The following is a 19790-nucleotide window of genomic DNA, read 5'->3' as shown; positions in this document are numbered from 1 at the left end:
GCCTCTCCTCTCCTCTCCTTGTACGTTACATGAAGAGCAGCCTTCAATTATGCCAAGGAATATATTATATATAGTTATAGATATCATTTATCTGTTCAAAAGTTGTCATGAGTTGTCATGGGTTGTCCTGGTATGACAAATTGCAAATGCAGTTACTGGTAATGGAGATACTGACACACATTCCAATGCTTTTGTTCTCCAGACACACACCATTCCAAATTGTATTACAAATATTTCCACTACTCCAAATCAAGAAAAAACGAATGAATACAAGTATATTTTGACGGCAGACATGGTGGACATGTGGTTTAACGTGCAGACATGGAAAACAATGTAGTTGTGTTTAACTAATAAAGAAAACAGGCAAAAAACTGATGGAATGAAAACTGTAACTGTTATGTAATACTGTAAATATCTTTTTCAGTTTCTGATTGTTCAATGTCCCCCAGATAAAGGGGGGGGGTGGTTCAACTTCAGACAGTTCATAAAACTTTGTTTATTTCTAAATGTTAATAAAGAGAGAGAGAGCACAAGTACAGATGATAGCCACTGCCATGTAAAATTATGTCTTATAAGATGTTGCAGCAATTTCTGGGGGGTTGATATAATTTGTTACACATATTTGGTGCAAAATATTAAATATAACAAAATATAACATGGTCAAGAATTCCTCCAATAAAAGCGGGCATAGAAGAAAAAAAATTGAAAAAATACAGAGGACATGAACTCAGTGTCCTCAATCGTAGCTACTGTACCGTTCATGGGAAATGGGCATCTGTTTGCAAAATACATGACGTTAAAAAAGACCAGACTATACATGAACTGTAGATTATCTACAAATTGGAATGACCTCATTCCTGGTTTGGAGCTCTGGACCTTATCATACTCCCTCTGGTGATTGGCTTAAAGTTTTAATGTAATTAATAAAATCTGCGTTTAGTTTCTTTGCCCCAGAAACATGTTTTGCAATGCACTTTAAAACTCCATTAATTAGTATTGGTCAGTTTATTACTTAATATGTTACTTACTTACTTACTTACTTATAATGTTAATAGCAAACCACTTCCCCACAGTCAGCAGTTGTTTTTAATCATTTCAATAATTTTTCTTTTTCTTTATTATGTTTTGTATTTCGCGAATTAATTGTAAGTGAGAGCTTGTTATCAATGATCCTTCGAGACCAAATAAATATTGAATGAATGAAAATATAATTTTTAAAAGAAATTTTCTTCAACATTTTTAACAAATTTACAATTGACCTTCTTCATCACAATGCAAACAATGCAAACATTTCCCACATCATAGCTCAGAATAATACACATTTTGTTCAACATTTAAAATAGATTTACATTTACATACAAAGAGCTTTATCAATGCATTTGTAAATAAAATACATCTATTTTTTTATTATTATTATTTTTTTATTTAGTTATGTTTTCATTGCTAATGCACACAGTAAAATATATACTAAACATGAATCATGTTTCATTCAATTTATTCACTTACTTCAATCAGATCTTGATCAGGGAAAACTCATTGATGTACGTACACATATTAAATTACATGAAATGAAAGAAGAACATTGAACATTCATGGACTGAATCAAATGAACAGATTTATATAATGTGACCAACATGATGTAAAACTTTGTAACTTAATAAGAGTGTACAATAAACAGACATTCTGATACAGTAATGCATTGGTAAGATTACAGTAAGACATTACCTAATTATTTGTGACTCGCATGGAACGTTAAAATCCCATCCCACATGCAAGGTGTACAATGTCCCACAAACAGCAGATAAGATGCCCTGACGTCTGTATAAAAGACCCTCAGAGGGCCTGACTGAACCAAACAGAAAACATGGCCTTCCTGTGGATTCTCTCCTGCTTCGCCTTTGTTAGTGCTGCCTACGGTAAGTTATGGCACTGATACTGGTAGGGTTGGTTTCCTGAACAGGAAAGGGAACCATTTAGTTATTGGACATCTGCATTGCAATGGTTTTTAGTCTAGTACAAGGCTTGATCCATAACAGAAAACTCCTCTTCCATGATTTTCAATGCTTTTCAATGTGTGTCTGTTCACTGTCCTCTGACAATCATATAATGCTTGCTTATATAGATATGCTAATGACTGTACAATAAATATATGTTTGTATCAACCATCAGGCTGTGGCGCACCAGCCATCCAGCCCATCACTGACTATTCCCGTATCATCAACGGTCAGGAGGCTAAGCCCCATTCCTGGCCCTGGCAGGTGTCCATCGAGGTACGGTAACGGTAGAACAATGCCTCAATCCCTGTTTATCTGTAAACACATCATCCTGAACAGGTATACCTGTATCTCACTTGGCCAGTGAACAGATGAATATGTACAATATTTTTTTCTGAATCTTTAAAAAAAATTATAGAAAAAGTTACTAGTTATTATTTTCTAAATAAAGATTTGGTCTCATTCTCAGGATGGTTATTACTCTGCAGTACACTACTGCGGAGGCTCTCTGGTCAATGAGAACTGGGTTGTGACTGCTGCCCACTGCAATGTCAGGTATATGCCAGTTATATTTTTAGTAATCTCATACTAAAACCATTACTTACTGGACTGTATACCATCAAAACACAGTTCCTGAAGTCTGGAGAAAAGGGTAGAAGCCTTATCTATGCCTCCCTTGATGTAAATGAATAAATGTATTTAATTGTTTTAAGATACCAAGTATTAAGTCAGTCATGTAACAATTCTACCCTGACAGGGACTATCACCGTGTGATCCTGGGAGAGCACAACCGCGCCTCCAGCGCTGAGAACATTCAGAACATTAGGATTGCCAAGGTATACACATTCAACACATTATATAAATGAAAGGTGAACATCAAGTATTATATTTTGCATCAACAATGTATGCACACTAATGTGTCCCACCCAAATCCCAAAGAAAAGGTGGCCATAGAGTTTTTGGTTGAAAATATTACAATAATCATTATAAAAATACTTCATACTAATACTAATTACAATACTAATTCATACTTAATCTAGATAGCCAAATATTACTTTATACCCATTGAACTACTAAATGACTGTATTTGCAAGCCTATCCGTAATATTGACTTCTTCCTACAGTTGATCAAGCATCCCAAATATGATAGATCCACCTTCAACAATGACATCCAGCTCATCAAGCTGGCCAGCCCTGCCCAGATGGGCGAGCATGTGGCCCCTGTGTGTGTCGCTGAGACTGGTGACAACTATCCTGGTGGCATGAAGTGTGTGACCTCTGGCTGGGGTGTGACCTACTCTGATGGTGAGCCAACTGTGGTTTGAACAAATAAGTTGTATTAGTGTCCTTTTTATCATGCTGGCTCCAAAAGAAACAATAGTTTCCACTATGGGTAATCTATTTGTTTTTCTTACCAGCTGGCTTTATTTTTGACTAGCTCTGAATGCCTTGGTGCAAAGTATTTGTTTTTTCCATAGATCGCGAGATAAGACGCGTTATATGCAATAAGCCCAAATAGTTCTGGTTGATCCCCTGAAACCCCAAATACTCCTGAATCAAAGGTATATGCCATGTACATAATGTGTCTTCACAAAATCATCATGGGGGGGGGGGGGGGGGGGGGGGGGCGTTAGGGGGTAGCTAGGGGGCTATAGCCATTTTTTCCCCAGTGGCTATATTATAACTGTTTATCAAGCTGGCTCCAAAAGAAACAAGAGTTTCCACTTTGACTTATCTATTTGTTTTTCTTACTGGCTGGCTTTATTTTTGAGCTATTAAATATTAAAAATAATTTGCTCTAAATACCTTGGTGCAAAGTATTTGTTTGACTATATAGCATTTTATGAGCACCATTCCATTTACATGCAAGTAATGTTGGCAGTGCACATTGGTGTTTGAGGAGACAAGTTACATTGTAAAATGCTTTTCCCCCCTAGTACTAGGAAAACACTATATAATGCCATTATTCATTCATGTGAAACATTTATATTTTTACATTTGAAATGAACTTTGAAGCTTCTATTTTTCAGCTCAAACTACCAGTGCCCTGCTCAGGCAGGCTACTCTTCCTCTGCTGACCAACGATGAGTGCAAGCGTTTCTATAACAACAACAAGATCACTAGCCTGATGATGTGCGCTGGTGCCTCCGGTGCCTCTTCCTGCATGGTGAGCTTGAAATCACACAAGAGACACAATCCCAAAGGAAAATCTGTTTTTTTCCCCTCCACTTTCAGTTCAAATATGGTACATTATCAGATTTGATTATTACAGTATCCCACCAAGAACAACAGACTGTGACAGAGGAGTTTTGTCAGACTAATACAGACTAACATATTATAGGGATAACTATATTACTATTACTATAGGGATAATTAACAGGTATGCTGGTACTGTAGTGAAATTAATGTTCCTTTCTTTGTGATTCAGGGTGACTCTGGTGGTCCCCTGGTCTGCGAGAAGTCTGGTGCCTGGACCCTGGTTGGTATTGTGTCCTGGGGAAGTACAACCTGCGCTACTTCCATGCCTGGTGTTTACGCTCGTGTCACCGAGCTCCGTGCCTGGATGGACCAGACCATGGCTGGCAACTAAAACAACCACCATGACCGTTTTTGGTTATACCTTTATAATCAATAAAGAAAATATATTCTCAGCTACACATGGCTAGTGGTTTATTCATTTATATAATCAACAGTTTATATAAAGTCAACCGTTTTATTACTCAGTTTTATGACTAATAAAGTAATATTAAAGGTTTGTTTACATTTGGAGAGCCTGCAATTTAGTTTACAAAACATATTTACTATACTTACTTACTAGCTATTCATATACTTATGGATTATTCTATTTTATGTCACCATAAATCAAAACAAAATAAATTTGAAGCACAAAGTCATTCAAATTTAAGACTTCTTTGAATAATAAATATTTGTGGACACAAAGAAACTGCGGCACATTTCCTTTTAGGGCTGATTTGGGGGGGCGGTGCATAGATGGGGATGCCAATGCCATAAGGAGTTACCCAGGCCACACCAAGCGCCACAAAGGTTTTCCACAGATTCCAAGTAGCACCAGCAGCTTCAAGCTAAATAAAAAAATTATAATACAAAATATTTCCAAGCCCTACATTTTCAAAAGCCTAGAGAAAGCTTATCTTAAATCATCATCATGAATTTTGTATGTGAAATAAATTATATTTAGCGTGTTAGTGTGTGCGTGCCTTTGGAGACCTATTTCAGAACCAACCCGAGATGCACAGCATGCTCCCTGCCTCTACTCTCCTACGTTAACCCTCCAGTCACCCTTGTCGCAATTCTCGTCAAATAGCCTTTGTAACCCTAACGTGTGTTTGTTGATAGCGTTGGCGTTAGGGGGTTAGGGTTACCCTAACCCTAAAATATTATTTTAGGGTTAGGGTAACCCTAACCCCCTAACCCTAATAATAAAAAAAAAATGTATCCTGAAAATGAATAAATATTCTATATGGACTGGACTGGTCTAGGTGTTAGTTTTACCTTAACACACAATGTGCCGTGCTTGACCTCATTATGAGCATCAGAAACTAACCTTTAAAAGATGCTCACGTCTCTCCTACAAATTCAAATTGGCCCATGTTCAAGACTGTGCTTCTATGTCTATCATCTAATTAATTCCTCATACATAAGAATGATAATTAGACTAAATGTGAAATTTGTGGGCTGTTTTCCATACATGAGGAAGGACGAGCAGTCAATATATTTTTGTTTACCTTTACACACAATGTGTCATGCCTGACCAATGAAGGTGGACGACTACTAGATTAACCACCAGCGAAGAAGAACTTAAATTGTAGTTATAAAACCTATACATTAAGGCGAGACAGTAGCCCCTAATAGGCAAACATAATATTTGAATATGCAATATTCCCTATGCAACTTTCCCAGTTTGTTATGTACATATAAACTAAGAAAAAATATGTTTATATATGCAAATGAGGCACTTCCCCATTAAATGGGGTTAGGGTTATTAGGGTTATACATGCACACATTTGCATGTATCGCCAAGACTCTCATCACCAACATGGATAATGCCAGATTCAAAAACTTGGTTTCATCTTGTTGATACATTCAAAACGAAACTTCTTATGGAGGGGATTGTGGCTATGTCCTCTTATCAGCCCATACATCAGGAAATACTGTCTACTGTCATAAAAATATAAATGTTCGCCTAGTTTTAGTATAAAATGTACTATAAACCCGGCTATGAATGATATATCAATAAACCCCTCCATACCGAGAAGCATAATATGGATGGGAACAAAAGATTATTATTATTATTTTTTTTTTAAACCGATACCGATATTTTCCGATATTACATTAATTAATAATATCGGACATCCCTAGTTACGACATTCTCTCGTGCATGGGGTTTTGATTGATTGATTGAAAAGTTTATTAACAGATTGCAGAATGGGTACAGTACAGTACGGCTCAATACATAACAATTGTTAAGGGGATGCAGACCAGAGAAAGACTTTCGTCTTGTTTACATCAGGGTCCCCCATTTTCAATTCATCATAACATATATGACATACATGACATACAGATAGACAGTACTGCTACATCTATACATTTATGACATCTCAGATTTGCAAATACAGTACTGTTTGTGATACAAAAGTGTCCAGAAAAGGAGTGTATATACATTGTGACCTAAATGATGCTGATTCACTTATTGGCTTGTACTTTACCTGTGCACTGGATTTGAACCCATACATACATGATATTCTGGCTCACCGTCAACAACTCTGGTCCTCTTTTCAGCAGGCCCAACCATTATCCAATGGATCATGGTGTCTAGTTCAGCTGGAACATCAGTAATGTCACTAGATACCCAGGTAAGACATGTACCTCATTGGTGAAGGTTGTAATGCTATTCCTTATCACCTGTGCTGATTTGTAGATTGTCTTCATGCTGTTCTCCTCCTTATCAGTTGTCATTGTATGAACCATGTCCTCTTCACATGCATCTGGGGAGTAGAGGATTGGTGACTTCCTTCTGTTTTTTGGACGAACAGACTTCAGGAGCAGACTTTTTTCAGCCACTCTCTACTGAATGCATGTAGTTGAGTTTCCAAGACTTCTGAACATACGGTTATCCTATAACCATAGTTATATGAGTATAGCGAGCACTCTGCTCGTAGTAGTGGAACTCTATCCCTTTCAATCTAATTCTGAATAAAATTTCTCCACATGTACACACCCATCCGCCTGGCCACACCCACATCCGCTCCTCTACATAAGCGGGGACGTGGCCATACTAACAGCACCTTCCCAAGTCTTTCACCACCGAAGGCGAAGACCACGGGGTCCTCAGTGAGTCCGAGCAGAGCACTCGCTATACTCATATAACTATGGTTATAGGATAACCGTATGTTATATTATCGTATAGCTTACGCTCTGCTCGTAGTGGAACACAGGAGCTGAGCAGAGCGGAAGCTCGACAAATGTACCCACTGAGGCCCCCCACAACCATCAGAACCGGGGAGGACCCGAGCCCCCGGACCCCCCTAGAGGGGGACGGGAGGGAATCGGATCCGACTGTGCGAAAAGGGTTTAGCAACTCAACGCACAGGGTAAGCAGACCGTGGGACTTACCTTCACACAGAAGGACCCGCGACTACACAGGCGCGCATCCCACATGCCATCAGGGAACGAACGGGAAGAAAAAAAAACCTGTTACAGCCCCTAACATCACAGGGTCAAAGGTCAAGAACCCAACCCTGTGGCAAGGCCGTAGCAGCGGAGCGCGGAGGAGGACCCAGCCCCAGGAACAGCCTGAGGGTCAGGACCCCCCGGAAAGGGGGCCTGGTGAGGCCAACGATGCCGTAGCATCGAGACCCCACCAGACGGTCACTAGTGACACCACCCCCCACATCGCCAGCGTATCGGACAGGGCCCAATCCAAGAGCAGGCCCTTCCCCCCTACAGCACGCCGCCCTGAAGCACTCCACAGAGGCTACACCCCCACAACACTGTGGGGCCAGTCGGCGCACCGGGGAGACAACCCTCAAAGAGGTTGATCCCTCAATCCTGGCAACAGGTCAAGAGCTTAACTCGACCTGTGCCCGGAGCACTGCGGACTAGACAGGCACCTAAGGGGTCTACTGAGAACAGCACCACGGCGGAAGGGCCGTTGGGTATGCTGTGCACTATGTCGCAGCCTCCACAAAAACCTGACCCCCTAGAGAGGTCGAGGCAGAGAAGGCTGACACGATTGGCAGACGTCATGAAAAGTGCGGGGGCACACTCGCAGGCAGACGGGGTCAAGCCTGGCCTAACCCGAGAGTCGACTCCGCTACCAACACACCGGGGAACCAACCACCCCCCTATGTTTAGTTTAACAGGAGGCGGTTGTTCCCTTAACCCCCCCAAGAAAAAAACTCCAAAACACAACTGCGCGTATACACCGGCTATACAGGCAGTACAAGCGTTTCAGTTTTCAAGAAGGGGTTAACCCAGGCCAACAGGTAGACGAGAACGAGTCCGGACCTGGGCTCGGCGGACCGGGATGTACACAGGGATGCCAGAGGGGTACAATAGAACCACCTCGACAGCCCCCTCCCAGCCCCGCTGAGCAGGGGAAAGGAGGGGCGAAAAAGAATGGAGAAGGACCAGGCTCCTTAGCGCAGCGCAATGTGAGGATACTCACATGTAATGTATCGTGTGTGTGTGTGAATAAATTCATTCATTCATTCATTCATTCATTCATTCATTCATTCATTCAGGTACAACACAATATGGACCAAGCAACTGCGAAGGATAACACGTAGTGACGTAATCACGAACACACCTCCATAACATCAAACCCTGCAATGCCCGAGCCAACCCGGCATTTTCCCCCCGAAAAAGCACAAAGTCCTTCAGGGTACCAGAACAGCAGATCTGCGCCCCGGCGGACAACGGGTTAACTGACCTGGTCCGGCGCGACCAGAACCAGTCCCGTGTCCTAATCACGCCACCATCCCCAGTCCTAAGAGGGGGGTAGGTACGCGTGTCGATCTAAAACATCACAGAGGGGGAGCTCCCGTAGCTCACCGCATATCTCGGCGCTATTTCTGTGTCGGGGAAAGCCGTGCTCGTCACGGATCTGGGGGACACGAGTTCGATTCCCGGACCCGCCGTCATTTCTCAGAATGTCTTCCCCTGCTCTACATCCCATTTTTTTTTTTTTTTTTTTTTTTTTGTCTTTTTCCCCCTCCATTTTCCTCCGATTTTCTCCCATCCCAATGTTAGTCGTATGCCAATTCCCAGTCCCTTCCTGGTCGCTGCGCTTTACCCCCCACAGTCAGATCATTTGGGAGAGTGGAGGCTACCACGTGCTTCCTCCGACACACGTCCAGCCAATCACCGCTTCTTTTCACCTGGCAGCGCGGATTCTCATTGAGAGGGCGTAGCGTGTGGGAGGACCACACTATCGCCCTCACGTCCAATCCGCGCTTAGCAGGCGCCCCGACCAAACTGTAGGAGTCGCTGTTTACAACGACCCGGACCCACCCCGCCAGCTTCTCCCACCCTCTGATACAGCCAATTGTATCAGTGCAGACGGCCAGCCAAGCTGGTGACAATCTACATCCCATTTCAACCTGTTTCTGTTGGTCATGCTTGACCAGAAAAGCGATTAACGCTAAAAAATTAAGTTTAAAAAAAAAAACATCACAGAGGGCGCCACCAAGACGGTCAGAACATAAACGCACCGCGCCCGGTGGCCCACCCCATGGGCGTGAGACCCCTCCGCCAATGTTTCGATCTACCCAGTCATCTCCCCCCAGAGATGAGCGAGAATTCGTCGAGACTAACCTAGTACACTGGCTAAAATCTCCATCCAAGTTGCTCTATAAAAAACGCTGTTTCTATAATGAGCAACCAAGGTGCGCCAGCCCATGCGTGGTTCCACACTGAAGCACCCAGGGCCAGCGCTATGTACACGTCGAGACCCAAAACACATCAATGGTAATTCTAACAAGAACCCAGATAACGTTCCCGCCATGCCGCCTGGGACAAGCGGTAGGAAGCTGGCCAAAAGTTACAGATATGGGCCCCATATGACGCGTCTGAGGGAAAGAAACCCCGTCAACCCTGCTCTGTATAAGAGAGGGGACAGGAAACCCCCAGAGAGACCTCCCACGTGAGTAATAATTTAAAAGATATATGTAAAGATTGAGCTACGTGACCAAAAGCTCAACACATATGCAATAGAGCGCAGAGCAGAAAACAAAGTTTCCACGCACCGCATAACTCAATCTTGACAATAACAGCGGTCCACAACATTGAGCCTGAAAAAAACTCACGGAAGCCTCACGACCAATAGCAACGCGCTCAGTGATGTATTCTATGGCCGGGGAAATTCCGTGACCCACCTGCCCAAATATGGCGTGGGACCAGGGAACTCCCTCCCCCCCCCTCTCCCCACCCTGTGACACGCTGACCCAACAGCGTGACAGGAAGACTGAAGAACAGGAGGTCCAACCCCCTGGCCAATCAGAAAAAGGGGGGAGGGGTTTATCAGTTTACCCCCTTATGACCCCATACCCCGGATACGATGAAAACAAACAAGTAGCGATGATACCAGTTTACCTAGCATGCTACATGAAAAGCGTATATCCACTAGGATAAGCTCAACCATCTGCACGCCAGCCACAGACGATAAACTCGTTTGCAAACCGTTTTTTTTTTATACAAGGCTTTAGGCTCATGTGCGAACACGTCACCTGTGTTTATGTACTTCACCAAGTAAAGAGAAAACACAGACGTTTAAAGAGAGGGTCAAAGACCTCGGTACAAGCTACATATATGATTACTTCTGTAGGCTAACACTCGATGCCATGTTTCCCAAACGTAACAGAATACACACAACCCCCTCAGATAAAAAAGGTAAAGTTCACTAGGCCACATGTAAGGGGCGATTTGACGTAAATTTTTGCTTGATCCTGCAATGTTTTTTTACCGATTGGGCTGATAACCGTTTTTAGTGTTCAATGTGAATGTCGTTACTGACCATCAAATAATCAGAAACGACAGGTCACATACATACCGGGGCATACAGTGAAATGCGGGTGGTCTTGCCCGCATTGATTGTGCAAAATACAATAATAAAATAGAATAAAATAGGCATCGAAAAAATTAAATAGAAAAATAAAATAGATAAGACACAAGATATGCATGGTAAAAAAAAAAGACATGCTAGGTTCCTGAGAAACTGGTTCTTATATACACTACTATGCAATATACAATTTACAATGTTAATTCTTAATGTATCTAAACTATACAGTACCTCCTTCTTTTATGCATTCATGATGGAACATAATACCTATGATGTAGATTTGATTCCGGAACAATAGCGGGTTCAGGTAAGAAACGGCAACATCTACAATGGAATCTACGTATATTGCCATAACTATGAATTACCATTACCCTAGACCGCTCTAAAACCATACTTATATTCACCACGGTATAACACGGGAACATATGGATGGCAAAATTATCTCCTTTTTGCATCTTGACCGGAAGAAACTCAATGTCAAATGACTATAGTATTGTATCCATGGCTATAATATAGAATATAGATTTAGCTCTACAAACAAGGTGACTAACTCCCATCGTTTACAGTGTGGCAGTAGCTACCACAGGATCAGGCTAATAGCTGGCAGCCAATGAGTTAATAAAGTACCAGTATACAGAAGAAAAACAGATAGTACTGTATATATACAAAGAAAAAAGTAAGTGCAAAGAATACTGTGAGACGGCTACTACTAAACTAAATAATAATAATAAATTAAAGAAACTACTAACCTTCTTACTGTCTTTTACTATCATGCACTCTTCCACTAATTCACCGTTCTTGTCTATATTACTACAGGCTATACTTTACCATTTAACATTTACTATACTAATATGTCTCTACTACTATGCACTCAACACTGCAGCACATTATTTAAATGTTTACTTCAAGCTGTGAGCCCAGGGTATGGGCATTTGTGATTGATATCTGATCGGGGAAAGTTGTCATTGATTTTAGGACATAATGTTGTCACGTAGAAAACCCAATCGCATGAATGGAGATTTTTCTCTGAGTGCAGTACTCAAGTCGAACAGTGGGAGGCAACATTACGCCAACGGGGCTTCTAGCCTGCCGAGGAACAACACGAGGAAGACTTCAATGGCGTCCTCCATGAACAATAATAATATGCTGCAGTTTATGAAACTCATCGGACAACTAAAAGTAAGAAGTTTGCTGATATCCAGGCTTTTAAAAATCTATATGTTTTCACTTTGGCGATATGAGTATGTATATAGGGCTAAGGGTTTCTTTAGCCAGCCAGTATATAGGGACAGACTAAAAAAACCTAGGTGTAGCCTATATATTCTTCTGTGCAACTAGTAGTTTACTGCATTATTATACAGTATTAAAGCAGCAGCTTTTGTGTCAAAACTAAAACATCATCACCACCACCATGACACAAAACTAAAACATCTTCATCACCATGACACAAAACTAAAACATCTTCATCACCACCATGACACAAAACTAAAACATCTTCATCACCATGACGCAAAACTAAAACATCTTCATCACCACCATGACACAAAACTAAAACATAATCACCACCATGACACAAAACTAAAACATCTTCATCACCATCATGACACAAAACTAAAACATCTTCATCACCATGACACAAAACTAAAACATCTTCATCACCACCATGACACAAAACTAAAACATATCATCACCATCATGACACAAAACTAAAACATCTTCATCACCATGACACAAAACTAAAACATCTTCATCACCACCATGACACAAAACTAAAACATCTTCATCATCACCATGACACAAAACTAAAACATCTTCATCATCACCATGACACAAAACTAAAACATATCATCACCACCATGACACAAAACTAAAACATCTTCATCACCATGACACAAAACTAAAACATCTTCATCACCATCATGACACAAAACTAAAACATCTTCATCATCACCATGACACAAAACTAAAACATCTTCATCACCACCATGACACAAAACTAAAACATCACATCATCATCACCATGACACAAAACTAAAACATCACATCATCATCACCATGACACAAAACTAAAACATATCATCACCATCATGACACAAAACTAAAACATATTCACCACCATGACACAAAACTAAAACATAATCACCACCATGACACAAAACTAAAACATCACATCATCACCACCATGACACAAAACTAAAACATATTCACCACCATGACACAAAACTAAAACATAATCACCACCATGACACAAAACTAAAACATAATCACCACCATGACACAAAACTAAAACATAATCACCACCATGACACAAAACTAAAACATCACATCATCACCATGACACAAAACTAAAACATAATATAATCATCACCATGACACAAAACTAAAACATAATATAATCATCACCATGACACAAAACTAAAACATAATATAATCACCACCATGACACAAAACTAAAACATAATATAATCATCACCATGACACAAAACTAAAACATAATATAATCATCACCATGACACAAAACTAAAACATCACATCATCACCACCATGACACAAAACTAAAACATATCACATCACCACCATGACACAAAACTAAAACATATCACATCACCATGACACAAAACTAAAACATCACATCATCACCATGACACAAAACGAAAACATAATATAATCACCACCATGACACAAAACGTTGTTGTATGTTTTAGTCTTGTGTCATGAATGCTGGTGATATGTTTTAGTTTTGTGTCATGGACTCATGGTGGTGATTATATCATGTTTTAGTTTTGTGTCATGATGGTGATGATGTGATGTTTTAGAGTTTTGTGTCATGATGGTGGTGGTGATGTGATGTTTTAGTTGGTGATATGATTGCAGATTGTGTGTTTGATTTAACCTCCAGAGAGTCCCGCGGACCGGGTGGGTGTACCGTAAGGTGGCGCAGCCAGAGAGCGTCTCCGATCACATGTACAGGATGGCTGTCATGGCTATGACCATCACGGACCCCACTGTGAACAAAGACAGGTAAGTCTGTCTGGTAGCCTAGGTCTATATTATTATATAGACAGGATAGGTAATACAGTCTGTCTGGTTTATTCATTGTGTTATCCTTGATCATATTGTACCAGAGGATGTAAATAACTAAATTTGGGGGGTTCGACTCTGGTTGGAAAAGCTCAACAGATGTGTCTTTTTGACATTTGAGCAGTTTTCCACTGTGCTGCCTACTTCAAGGAGTTTGCAGTGGGCTAGTTAACTCAGAGTTCACTTGCACTCTGTCTCCCTCTGTCTGTCTGTCTGTCTCCAGGTGTATGAAGCTGGCCTTAGTCCATGACATGGCAGAGTGCATTGTGGGAGACATTGCTCCTTCAGACAACATCAGTAAAGCAGAGAAACACAGACGAGAAGAGGCAAGTTATAGAACCACAAAAACTAGAATGGACACGAGAAGAAGCAAATAATAGAACTGCAATAATCAAGGAACATGGTCCCCAAGTGCTGGACTGTGGCTGTCCTCTGTGGCTGTCCTCTGTGGCTGTCCTCTGTGGCTGTCCTCTGTGGCTGTCCTCTGTGGCTGTCCTCTCTGGCTGTCCTCTCTGGCTGTCCTTTCTGGCTGTCCTCTGTGGCTCTCTCCCCTCTCATCACTCCTTTCTCCTCTCTTTCTCCTCATCACTCCTTTCTCCCCATCACTCCTTTCTTTCTCCTCATCACTCCTCTCTTTCTCCTCATCACTCCTCTCCTCTCTCCTCATCACTCCTCTTTCTCCTCACTCATCATCACTCCTTTCTCATCTCTCCTCTCATCACACATTTTTCTCCTTATCACTCTCCTTATCACTCCTCTCCTCATCACTCACCTCATCTTTCTCCTCGTCACTCTTTCTCCTCTCCACTCCTTTCTCCTCATCACTCCTTTCTCATCTCATCACTCCTCCTCTTTCTCCTCTCATCACTCATCTCTTATCTTTCTCCTCTCTCATCACTCCTCTTCCTCCTCTCCCAGGAGGCGATGAAGACTCTGACAGGTCTCCTGGAGGGAGGACTCCAGCAGGAGCTCTATGGACTCTGGGAGGTAGAAGCACTTCATACCTTCGAGCCGTCTGTCTGTGTTTGTGTTTATACTGAGAGCCGTCTGTCTGTCTGTCTGTCTGTCTGTCTGTGTTTGTGTTTATACTGTGAGCCGTCTGTCTGTTTGTGTTTATACTGGGAGCCGTCTGTCTGTCTGTGTTTATACTGAGAGCCGTCTGTCCGTCTGTGTTTATACTGAGAGCTGTCTGTCTGTCTGTCTGTGTTTGTGTGTTTATACTGAGAGCCGTCTGTCTGTGTTTGAGAAAGACGGAGATAAACGTTGATTTCCCTTGATAACAAGTATTATTTCTTTGTGTGTGAGAGCTAACTTGATGAACAGAACAGGAAACACACATCCCACGCCTCCAAAGTCCTCCCTCACCCAACAACCTTTAAGTGTGTTATAAGACTAGCTTACCCCTAATCAAATATAGCTCAACATTATATAATTCTATGGTGAATTCTGTCACAACATCAGCGTGTGTGTTTGTGTGTGTTTAGGAGTACGAGGCTCAGGGCAGTGCGGAGGCCAGGCTGGTGAAGGAGTTTGATCGTCTGGAGATGATTCTTCAGGCTCATGAGTACGAAGAGCTGGAGGGAGCGCCTGGAAGACTCCAAGAGTTCTACGACTCTACTGAAGGTAGCGCTGTCCGTTTACCTGTCTGTCTGTCTGTCTGTCTGTCCAGCTGTCTCTCTGTCTGTCTGTCTGTCTGTCTCTTTATATGTCTCTGTGTCTGTCTCTCTTGTCAAACTGATGGTTTTGTTTTGATTTTACATCTCGTTTCATTTCAAACCCATTGTGGTGTACAGAGCCTGTCTGTCTTGTCTGTCTCTCCGTGTCTTGTCTGTCTGTATCTACCTGTCTGTGTGTCCTGTCTGTCTGTATCTACCTGTCTGTGTGTCCTGTCTGTCTGTATCTACCCGTCTGTGTTTTGTCTGTCTGTATCTAACCGTCTCTGTGTCCTGTCCTGTCTGTATCTACCTGTCTCTGTGTCCTGTCTGTCTGTATCTACCCGTCTGTGTTTTGTCTGTCTGTATCTAACCGTCTCTGTGTCCTGTCCTGTCTGTATCTACCTGTCTCTGTGTCCTGTCTGTCTGTATCTACCCGTCTGTGTTTTGTCTGTCTGTATCTACCCGTCTCTGTGTCCTGTCCTGTCTGTCCTGTCTGTCTGTAATTGTCTTGTGTTCATCCTGTTTGTTTGTTTGTTTGTCTTCCAGGTTGTTTCCAGCATCCCGAGGTTCTGCAGATGCTCCACAGTTTGAACCAGGAGCGACGGGATCACATGACCAAAGCTGCCGCAGCAAAGCATGCTGGGAGCTCACAGTCACCCCCACCCACGCACCCCTCCTGACTGACTGAATATTAGAACATTCATTCTTCTTCTTCACCTGGATGGTCCTGCAGTTCTGGATATTAGAAGATTCAGGACACGTCTCCTCCACATCTTCTTCACCTGGATGGTGCTGCAGTTCAACTTCAAAAACAAGTTCATGAATTTCCATATTCAGTTCAAGGCCACTGATATTATCAGAACAACCATTAAGATCTTCTCTCCTGACGGCAACAATTTATACATAGTTATTTTATTTCAGCTCCACAACTGGCTGTGTTGAGGCTGTCGGATGTGATGCTTGTTTCAAATATTCCCATAATTCATACAATATTTCACTGAAAAAAGTAATTTCATTGCAATGCCAGTTTCTTTATATGGGAGAGGGTCAGATACATCATAGTATCGCTGTCCCGTTCGTTAGTTTGATATAATCATGACAACATAGTCCTGTTTCACTGTTACCATGGAAACAACATATCGTCTTGTAACGTTAGAGCAGCGGTTCCCAAACTTTGCCTGTCACCTCCCGACCTAGCTGACGCACCCCCCAATGGGTTTCTGTTAGAATTTTTTTTTGCTGGTCTCCGTGCACAGATGAAGCACACCTGTGTCAGACACGCCCGAGACATTATTGTTTATTATTATTATTAAAACGTAAGTTTTTTTTATTAAAACGTTTCTTGAATTTCATGATTTACACAGTGAAAATCCCCATTTGAAATAATGTATATTAGTTATATTTATTAGGCATAAAAAAATATTGTTTGGTTCCTGTTGGTTGTCAGTTAAGGCCATGAGTAGGTAGGGAATTTATTTTATTTTTTATTTTATCTCTTCCCACGGCGACTGGATAGGGAATTTCTTTATTTAATTAAAATGTTCACGACAACATGGATGCATGTACTCTGCCAGCATGTTTAATATCCATAATACTAAAGGTTTTACGTTTTTTATGAAATTTTATTGTAAAAAAAAAAAAAGTTTTACCACCATTAGCCTTTTCATGTCACACACCACCTAGAGGGCGCTCGCGCACCACAGTTTGGGAACCACTGCGTTAGAGCAACCACATTTCTGACAATGTTCCTTAATTTCACTTGTAGTGATTGTAGTAAAATTGAGTGACGATCGGATCACAGCCTTGACTTATTTACTGTGTGGCAAACAGCCGTTTGTAATAAAGATCCCCTCCTGGTCGCGTTTTCCTTATTGCCAAGCAAGCAGTGCAAAAATGCTTCCGCATTCGTCACCGCACGCTAGTGCGGTAAAGCGCCCTTCTTTTCAGACAAATGCTACCGTGCGTGCACCGGCGGCGGCGTGCTCGCTCAGGTGCGTGCGTGCGCCGGCGTGCTCGCGCGAGGTGCCCGCGCATGCGATCCCGCCTTGGTTCGACACGAGCGGAGCTCAATATATATAAGTCACCGCCCCTTATTCAGTATCTAGCAATAGCTCAATTGGCAAGGCCACATGGCTGTGGATCCTATGGCTCGTTTGCTGGCGAGTTCGAATCCCATCGAAAATATTTTTTAACGTGATTTTTTTTTAACGTGTATTCTTTCGCCGGTTAAGGTTAGGCATGGTTAAGGTTAAGGTTAGGCATTGTTTCGGAGTTGGTTAAGGTTAGAACGGTTAAGTTTAGGCGCTGTTAAGGAGCTGGTTAAGGTTAGAGTTTGTCAAAGAGAATGGCAATATAATTTCTATGGTTAAGGTTAGGCATGGTTAAGGTTAGGCATTGTTTCGGAGTTGGTTAAGGTTAGAACGGTTAAGTTTAGGCGTTGTTAAGGAGCTGGTTAAGGTTAGAGTTTGTCAAAGAGAATGGCAATAGACAGCCTATTTCCGCGCGACCTGGGCGCTGGGCGGCGGAAAATGAAAGGCGCATTACTGCACGCCACTACGGTAAATTTTTGCACTGCTTGCTTGGCATAAAGCTACACGCCTCCTGGTCACCTCCTCCACCAGAGCTCGTTTCCATGGCAACGCTGCAGCACCGAGATCAAATGAGTAATGCCTTTAACCCTTTCACTGCCACACAACAGAAGGTTAACCCTTTCCTATCACACAACCGACCGGCTGTTGTGTGGCAGTGAAAGGGTTAACCTTCTGTGTATTGTCGCAGTGAAAGGGTTAATTATACAGCAGCCAGATTAATCTAATATACACATGACTGGTTTCAGGGTTCGCACAAGGTCCTTAACACTTTGGTTGCCATGGGTTAAATTCATGATATACCATAGGTTGCCGGCTCTATTTGTCTATGGAGAAGTACCCCTTCTTTGCAGGGCTATAACTTTTTAAATTCTATTGCTACATTGCCATTATTAGGGCCCATTCAAAGTCCTATATGTATTGTTCATTGTGTAGCAACTTTAAACTTTTTCATTCACATATTCATAGTAAAGTATGGTCTAATGTATAAGTATGTTTTCATCTCTTTCTGCAGCTTTCTCCAGAACGTGATATATAGCCCCAAATGCATTATATTGATGATGCAATAGTTTTATGGCAATCAGCGCGATATAAAAAATTCCAACTAGACGTACTTCTAGAAGTTACTACACGTCATCTGATGTTGACCGGATGGGCTAGGGGGCGTTTATAATTCCGTGGGCAGCGTTATACCAATCATCTAATGTGGGTCAAATGTTGATAATAGCAGTTAGTATCGAAGACGGTAACGTTACACGCTCAAACTCACCCCAGTCTCCGCGCGCCGTTGGGCGATCATCGTAGAGTAGAAATTTTATCATTATGGGATGTAGATTTACCCGGTCCATCTCCAGCTTGTATAATGGTATATACGTCCAAATCATGTTGTTTATCGAGTTATTGGCAATCGATCGCTGTGTATTGTGACGAGCTAGAATGCCGGGACCTATAGCGAGTGCCCGGAAGTAATACGGCCGTCCAGCACAACCTCTGTGCCACTTCCTGTTAAGCGATTGCGCCGATCGGCCACCAGATAGCGCTCCTGAACCGCCAGAGAGCTCAGTGGGTCCTCCTGGTGGATCTCAGGCTAGCGGAGGGGACATATGAATCCGATCGCAGATTTTTAAAATATTGATATAAGGACGCTGTAAAGCGTCCTCCGGCAACTTGAGCATGGCCGGGAATGACGCTTTTAAGCGTTTCCTGGCAGCCAAAGTGTTAAAGTGCTTGATTTGTCAAAAAAGTCACTGCCTGGAATTCCAGCTTATTAAAGTCCTTGGAATTCAAATCAACCATTCACATTGAAAGTTGTTCATCCATGATGAAATTGTTCTGAATCAAGAAATATTTTTTTTTATCTAAAGTGTAACTAATTGTCGGAAATTGTTTTTTA

At 42.0% G+C, this 19790-nt stretch overlaps 2 protein-coding genes across 2 annotated transcripts; both read left to right on the top strand.

Annotated features, from left to right (window-relative positions):
- Positions 1-1864: 1864 nt before the first annotated feature.
- On the top strand, positions 1865-4584 carry LOC311231803 (chymotrypsin A-like; the record flags this gene model as incomplete). The annotated part of the gene is made up of 7 exons (XM_084318428.1): positions 1865-1916; positions 2170-2270; positions 2464-2549; positions 2752-2830; positions 3119-3299; positions 4025-4161; positions 4423-4584. 7 exons carry the CDS (start codon positions 1865-1867, stop codon positions 4582-4584), a joined length of 798 nt encoding a protein of 265 aa, XP_084174554.1.
- Positions 4585-12170: 7586 nt separating this feature from the next.
- Positions 12171-17202, top strand: hddc2 (HD domain containing 2). The gene is made up of 6 exons (XM_084318106.1): positions 12171-12252; positions 13973-14094; positions 14378-14480; positions 15073-15141; positions 15639-15777; positions 16356-17202. The coding sequence occupies exons 1-6, from the start codon at positions 12190-12192 to the stop codon at positions 16487-16489; spliced, it is 630 nt and encodes a 209-aa protein (XP_084174232.1). The 5' UTR covers positions 12171-12189; the 3' UTR covers positions 16490-17202.
- Positions 17203-19790: the final 2588 nt, after the last annotated feature.

This window comes from Notolepis coatsorum, assembly GCF_963971535.1.
Source record: "Notolepis coatsorum genome assembly, chromosome: 7".
NCBI lineage: Eukaryota > Metazoa > Chordata > Actinopteri > Aulopiformes > Paralepididae > Notolepis > Notolepis coatsorum.
The sequence above is the reverse complement of the archived record's forward strand: the minus strand, read 5'-3'. Positions and strand labels throughout refer to the sequence as shown.